This window comes from Melanostigma gelatinosum (assembly GCF_949748355.1).
Source record: "Melanostigma gelatinosum genome assembly, chromosome: 16".
Lineage (NCBI taxonomy): Eukaryota > Metazoa > Chordata > Actinopteri > Perciformes > Zoarcidae > Melanostigma > Melanostigma gelatinosum.
In genome coordinates, this window is record NC_136649.1 from 2488164 (window position 1) to 2495663 (window position 7500).

General features: G+C 42.8%; 1 protein-coding gene across 1 annotated transcript in view; it reads right to left on the reverse strand.

The window, feature by feature from the left end:
* ccdc88c (coiled-coil domain containing 88C) overlaps positions 1–7500 on the reverse strand; it is a gene marked incomplete at its 5' end in the record, with an annotated part of 57459 nt that overhangs the window by 21413 nt on the left and 28546 nt on the right. The window contains 11 exons of the mRNA XM_079286645.1: positions 2542–2819; positions 2954–3115; positions 3482–3592; positions 3676–3817; positions 3948–4075; positions 5253–6050; positions 6153–6437; positions 6539–6676; positions 6766–6947; positions 7050–7200; positions 7444–7500. The exon at positions 7444–7500 is cut by the window's right edge and continues 90 nt beyond it. Coding sequence (XP_079142771.1) covers positions 2542–2819; positions 2954–3115; positions 3482–3592; positions 3676–3817; positions 3948–4075; positions 5253–6050; positions 6153–6437; positions 6539–6676; positions 6766–6947; positions 7050–7200; positions 7444–7500 — 2432 coding nt within the window. The remainder of the gene's footprint in view (positions 1–2541; positions 2820–2953; positions 3116–3481; positions 3593–3675; positions 3818–3947; positions 4076–5252; positions 6051–6152; positions 6438–6538; positions 6677–6765; positions 6948–7049; positions 7201–7443) is intronic.

The window sequence follows — 7500 nt, forward strand, 5'->3', positions numbered from 1 at the left end:
TAGCTATATATATATATATAGCTATATATAGCTATATATATAGCTATATATATATTTTTTTTTCTATATATTTTCCATATATTTTCTATATATATATTTTTCTATATATTTTCTATATATATATTTTTCTATATATATATTTTCTATATATATATTTTCTATATATATATTTTCTATATATATATTTTCCATATATATATTTTCTAACAGTACAATGTCAAATAAAGTCAAAGAAAGAGCCTCTTTTTACTCCGCTGACGAGCAGGAGATGATCATGAACGCATAGACAAGAAGCACGGCAAAATATCAGACAAGTTAAATTCGTAAGTGTTGGGAAAATGTATCGGCTCATTTTAATGCCTCATCACCCCAACCAATCAGATTATAAGTCTTTAAATGTGCCTGCTGGCGGTAGGCTTCATGGAATGCATCATCGAATGACATCTTATAGCGAAAATAATGATCTCAACTCTTTCAGAATAAGTAGATAAAAACAAGCCCAAAGAGTATCTAATTAATATGAGGATATATGTACTGTATGCCCTTATGTATCATGTATCCTACTATATATGTGTATATACATGTATGTGTAGATTACCATATAGAACTAGTTTGAATATGTGTGTGCGTGTGTGAATATTTGTTTATGGGCGGATCAGCATGTGTATTATTCATAATCAGACATTCAATCATTTGAAGCAGTGAAAATAAATCGTGTGTGATTCTCTCTATTCTTATCATGAGTCCACCTTCATCATGTTCTACAATAATGATGTGCTGGTGTACTAATAACACTGTCATATCATTATGAGTGCTTTAACCTCATGTATGCAACCAGCCATCAAGAGGACATGAGAGCAAGTACACACTAAGCGCACACACAATTCAGAATGGTGAGTCAATACAATATGTGCCATGGTAATGTATTGAACACATCCATAAGTTGATGAAGCGCCAAATAAACTTTACGAACAGCACGGCATGCAGCGGCTTTCCCCATGTTCTCCGCATCGCCGACACTGTACTAAAATGTACCACTCGCAAAAAAGCTCAAGGCTGCATCCAGTCTGTGAGACAGTCAGTGCTCGGCTGCGGCGTGTGGTGTTCAATGTATGGCTCCAGAAGGTCTGTAAATAAATGATTCCTTGTCGGCAGAATCGATAGCGCTCGTATGGGAAGTCATCATGATGTGATAACGGATCTTGGCGATGTGGAAGAACTCTCTCCCAATAAAACGCTCATCTAACTAATATCCTCCTTCATCAGTGGATCTCTGAGGAAGGGAGCTGCACATTAATGCAATAGAGGCTTCTTAGTTTGCTCAGCTGCTTTTAATGGATCACCGTGTGTCTCACTTTACATGCATTTCTGGAACTCCCGTATAACCCCCAGTATATGCGCAAGCGCATTAGACTACCGTATATGACAGGAGCTGCCATTTTGTCCAGGGGAGTGGCAGCTTATCCAGCTACCTTCACTGAGCCTGCGCTGGAGCAGGTTCAAGCTTTTGGATGTGTTGCCATGGTGATTTTGCCGAACTTGCTTCGTGGAACCGAAAAGCCTGATCTATGTCATCTTATCCTGAAAAGTATCCGGCTAACTCAGTTAGGCCCTGAGAACGCTGTGTGTGTGTGCATATGTGTGACGCCATGCATCTGTTTACATCCTGTACATTGAGCTCAAGTGAAGTTCTGTTACATTTAGTTACAGTTACAGTTACAACTACAGTAGAGCTATGAGACAGGCCATCTTAAGTTCTGACCTAAATAAAGATTAATATCTAATAAACATCAGCTAATACGAAGAAACAATGGTGCATATTGGGCAAAGTAAGTAATACTACCTTCAATTTTTCTGCAAGCTTACAATGTTCTTCACCTTTCAACATTTTTAATAAGCAGCAGCACAACATCTCCACTGAAGTCACAGTGACATGAAAACTGTTCATCTACCACGTTCTAATCCTGTGTTCCGTGTTACCTCCTGTTAATGCGTACGTGTTTAAAACATTTATTGTTTTAGTATTTTTATCACAAAATCTCTCTTTCCTCTTCCTGTAAAATGTAAAAATATTTTTGATGACTCATGCTGAACTCGGGGCGGTTCCATAAATGTGTCCAATCAAATGTGATTTTGGTGACTAGATAACCCCGCCCATCATATCAAACCTCACTCCACCGTTATATCATAGGTGTATTTAGATTTCAGCTGGCAAAAACTGATGACATTTCCATAAGATGTCAATGACGTGGTGCAGGTGAACAATCCTAGAGCTGCATATCTTTCCACAACTACATCGTACTATATCCATGAAGCCACCGATTTCAAGGGTTTGATTTAAATCCTTCTCGTAACTAAACCTAAATTATAGAAGCTAAATACGCTCTAATGGCATTCCACTGTGATTTTAACAGAGGACTACATTCATTTTTGCATCCATTAATTATTTACTAAATTGTTCTCACTGATGCTTTTCTGCTCAGTGTTTTTTAGAGGATTATCGCTCTGCTGTTGGCAGTAAGGTTCTTTGTCATCACTTACTTGCTGTGCAGCGTCCGGTGCTCGCCCTCTAGCGCCCTCTGCTTGCCCTTCAGCACGGCGTGCTGACTGATGAGCTGCTCGTACTCGTGCGCTTGCCTCTCGTGAACGCTCAGCAGGCGCTCGTGGTCGCTGAGCACGCCCTCTCTGGCTCGCCACGCCTCCTCGCGCTGCCTCTGCCACGATTCCACTTCCGACTCCAAGGCGGTGACTTGGCCCTGCAGCACTGCATTCTGGGCCATGAGAGATGCACTCTGGGAGGAGAGCGTGGAGTTCTCCACCTGAAACACAGAAATCCATTAGAACTCAGTGGTTAAATACAACATTATCTGGGGAATTATTGTACAACGGATGTTACTGGCGCTTATTGGCTCAGTTTTACAAAATCACTATGTGGCTGAATTGGACATTGTACCTGTAGTTTTGCAGTCTGTGTATGTAAGGCTGAATTCTGCTCCTGCAGGGTGGTGGTGTGTCGCTGCAGGCCCAACATCTGGTTGTTAAGAGACATGTTCTGGTTCTCCAGCTGTTTGAGATGCCCCTTCAGTAGACTGCTCTCCGTCTGCAGGGAGGCATTCTAGGGAAAGTAATGACACCAGAACGATTAAGAACTCAGCCTACTAAAAAAAGAACATCTAATGGTAATTCTAAAATAAAGAGGCACATCGAGGAATTCCTGATGGTTCAATAATTAAACAGATAACATTAAATATGCTCATTAATTGTGCAAAAAAAGGTGAATTATGAATGAATGAATTATAGGAAAAAGAGCATTAAATATGATACATAACACATGGATATACACAAAAAATAGAAAACGTAAATATAAATATATGTGATAGAAACAGGAAAACAGATTGTAAAGCACTGAGGCAAATTTGTGATTTGTGATTTTGGGCGATACCAAATAAACTGAATTGAATAAAAAACAGACAAATCGTACATTCTTTTCTATTTCAATGAGATGATCTTTGATTCGGAGCAGTTCAGCAGTGGCTGACCCTTGACCCCGGTCACCTCCTGAGCACTGCTGGTAGTTGTGGTTTTCTTCCCCCTGGAAAAAAACAAAACAAATTGTAACACACTTCAAAAAACAACACCAGATTTTTTAGTAAGACTTTGTGTGCATGTGCTTACGGTGGCTAGCTTAGCACGTAGCGTAGTGTTGAGTGTGTTGCTGTCTTCCAGTTTCTTTTCCAGACAGGAGATTTTCTCCTCTTTAATCTTCATCGTCTGTTGGACGGTTTCCTCGAGCCGAGACTCCAGCAGCCTGTACTTGCTGCCGTGTGAACAAGAGAAATCGGTCGATCAACTTCCCATCCGACATTCATTTCTACACATGAAATCATCTCAATGTGATTAGCAAGCCTAGCATGGGAACAGCATAGCAGCCTATTAGAGCAGACTACCTGTCCTCCAGTGTGTGCTGTTGCTGTAATCGTTTTTCTCTGTTGAGCCCGATCTTCTCCAGTTCTTGGTTGAGTCTGTCCAACTCTACACTCTGCTGCTGAACGCTCAGCTTCTCGGACACTAACTCCTGCACACATAAAAGATACACGAGCTGCAGCTATGAAACTCATACATATCAACATTTCCACATAGATGATACAACGCACATCAGGGTTAAAAAAAAAGCTAACTGTAGGTTGTTCGGAACGTTGGGCCAATATTGAAGCCGTTTCACATCAAATGTTTTTTGTTCAAAGAATTTTCCCTGAAATTTACTTAAATTTATTGAAAACTGATTTGTGCATTATGAACGCTTCAACACCCCTGCTGAACATTTGTGAGGGGGAAAAATATTCGGATGGACCTTGATTTCAGCAGATTTCCACCCGTGTAAATAAATGTTTGGCCAATGAAATCCTTTGTTCCAGGTGATGTCATACATCCAGGTAGCTTCCTGCCAAAATGGGCTTATATGGGTAAAAACACCCAATAATGTATGAAAAACACTCCAACGACCACCTCAACAACCAAATAAATAGTGATAGATGGCTTGAGAAGCAGCTGGGATATGAGGAAGATAGTAATGTAGCTGATGTCTACTTACATAATATGTTGGTCACGGAACAGCCACTACAGCTCGTGTCAACAGCAAATTTGGGGTCCAATTAGTTTATGTATTGTGTAGCACACTGTCCATTGTCATAGCTGCTACTCCTTGACTCAGTTTTCTCTTCACACAAAATAACATTTTTTTGTGTTTTTGTAGTTCACAAAAATGGAACACTGCAACGCGGTTAATTTGTGCACGCACCACATGTACATTGTACATAAGGAAGATTGCCATGCAAGCATTCCTGCATCACATTCTGGCATCAGACTGGTGAGAAACGCTTTTACTTTTGTATTAAAAACTGGATATGGGGTTTATGGGTCAGTGTTATCGACCCGATATAGTGGACTATTTAATGTCAAGCTGTTCAAAACTATTCTATTGAGACTGAGTTCATTCTGGATCTTGGAAACAATGGTTTGCAAAACAGTACAACCACAAGGTCAGTTTTTTTTAGCTGTTCCGGAGATTTTGATCACATGAGCGTGTTTTTCAAGTTCAATTTATTGTATTTTATGAACTGCTGTGGGGAAAAGAGTGTCCAATATTGTTTTTCTTTGACAAAAACTCACAAGGGAAGAATTTAAAGTTTGTTCATCTCTTTGTTCAATATTTTACTTCGTGTAAGAAATGAATCATTACCACAGACTCTCACCTCTCTCAAAGTGACCAGAGTCCTCTTGTCAATAGTTGCCCGTTTCTGCAGCTCCTTGTTCTCCCTCTCCAACTCCTTGGCTTTGACAGACACCTCCTTCAGCCTCTCTACTTCCTTAGCCAGAGTCGCACCCTCTTTCTTCACAGTGGCCAATCGCCTGACTTTCTCCTCCAGCTCTGTCTCCTTTCCCTCCAGCAGCGTTCTTATCCTCCAGCTCTCCTTTTCCAGGTGCTTCCTGCCCTTCTCTGACTGCTCCAAGTCCAGTTGGAGCTTCCTCCTCTCCTCTTCAACTTCCTCCCTCCTTCTCCACTCCTCCTTCAGCTCTCCGACTTCCCTTCTCAGTTCCTCCTCTCTGGCCTGGGTGTCCTGCCTCTCTCTCTCCTCGTCCTCCCTCTCCTCTCTGCTCTTCTGTACTTTGTCCTCTAAGCGATGCTTCTCCTGGTTCAGGGCTGCCACGTTCAGCTCAAGCCTCTCTGCCCTCTTCCTTTCTCCTTGTGCCTCCTCTCGGGTCTCCTCCAGCCTCCTCTGCAGATCCTGCGTCTCTCTCTGGGCCTCTTTATGCTCCTGCTGAAGGGTGGCCAGGCGGGCGGATGAGGAGCGCAGATTTTCCAGGGAGCAGCGCAAATCCAGGTTCTCCTTCGACAGTAGGCTGTTCTCCACCTCGTGCCTCCCCAGTCGCTGCTGCTCCCGCTGGGCCTCCTCTACCTCCCGCTTCAGCCTGTGCACCTCCTGCTCCAAGGAGGACATCTGCTTCTCTAGAGCCTCGGACCGCTCACTGCATGCACGCAGAGAGGCCACCTAGAAGTAAAATAGAGAAGTACGTTTAATATACTCATTTTTGTATGTATTAAATTAGCTTTTAAGAATACATAAAACATATATATATATTTGTATTACTACCTCTCGGTTCAGGGCATCCCTGCTCCTCTCCAGCCTCACCGCCTCACGCTCCACCTCCTCACACCGACCCGCCCTCTCCCTCAGCCTTTCTGTATCCTCACTGGCTAGCTTGAGTTGGGTTTCTAAGTTGGCCAATCGGGAGCTGGTGTCTGTGATGCTCTGGTGCAGGAGGCGGTTCTCAGTTTCCACCTCGCGGACCCGCGCCTCGTTGTTTGACTGAGCGCGCTCCTGAAGGGACGCCACAGCGTCGGAGAGGTGCTGCTTCTCGCTCTCCAACTCTGAGATCTGATTGGACAGGAAGAGTGTCAACGAATGATGCATTCTGGTCTCTTATGGTGAACGTTAACAATGTCTTACCTGTGTGTGTGTGTGTGCGCGTTAACTACCTGTCTGTCTTTCTCTGCCCTCAGAGTATGCATATCTCTCTCCAGACTCTGTTTTTCCTTCAATATTTCCTCTCCCAGAGACTCCATGTCCTGATTGGTCAGTCTCTCCTGGTCCAATAAACCCTGGAGACGGTCCAACTAACAAACACACAAGATAAACGTACTGTAGATTAGTAAGATGGAAATGGGTAACAGGTAACAGAAAAAGAATAGATGTGTCCTCCTACCTTCTTGCTGAGGCCTTGGTTCTCCCTGTCTAGCTCCTGGGTGTGGAGCTGCTGCTCCTGCAGGAGGTGGTTGTCCTCTTTCAATCTCTCTACGGAGGCCTGAAGCTCGCGGTTCTCCTTCTCCAGCTTCAACACTCGACTGGAAACACACTCGTTCAGCTCATGGACCAACGACTTACGAGCTGCGGCACAGGGAAAAATCATTTGGTTTGGACAAAATATAACAAACATGTGTGGACACACAAATAGAAGTAGGTAGAACAGAATATAACAGCATGTCTTACTCTCTGTGTTAGTGTTGTCATGGTTCTTGGTCAGCTGCTCCAGCTCCCAGCCCAGATGAGCCGACTCGTTCATACTCTGTTTCTGTCCGATCTCCAGCAGCATATTCTCCTCCACCAGCTCCTCCAACCGCAGACGTTCATTGTCCCTCTCCTGCTCAACACACACACAAGATCATATTCTTTAATAAGGGTGATAATAGGCAATCATTTTGGTCTGATATCTGGTTCTGCTAATGTGAAAAACTGCCGAATAGATTTAAAAAAAAAGAAGCTTCTGAATAAGTTATGTTTACGCCACAAATAATGAGTTTCAGTTTAATGTGTAAAAACCTTTAAAACAGCGGATACATGTCATTTTGACTCAGAAATTGTTGACAATGACATTGTGTCATACCATTTCCAGGTCGTGTATTTTAGCTCGAAGTAACAGGTTGTCTTTCTCCAGTGTGTG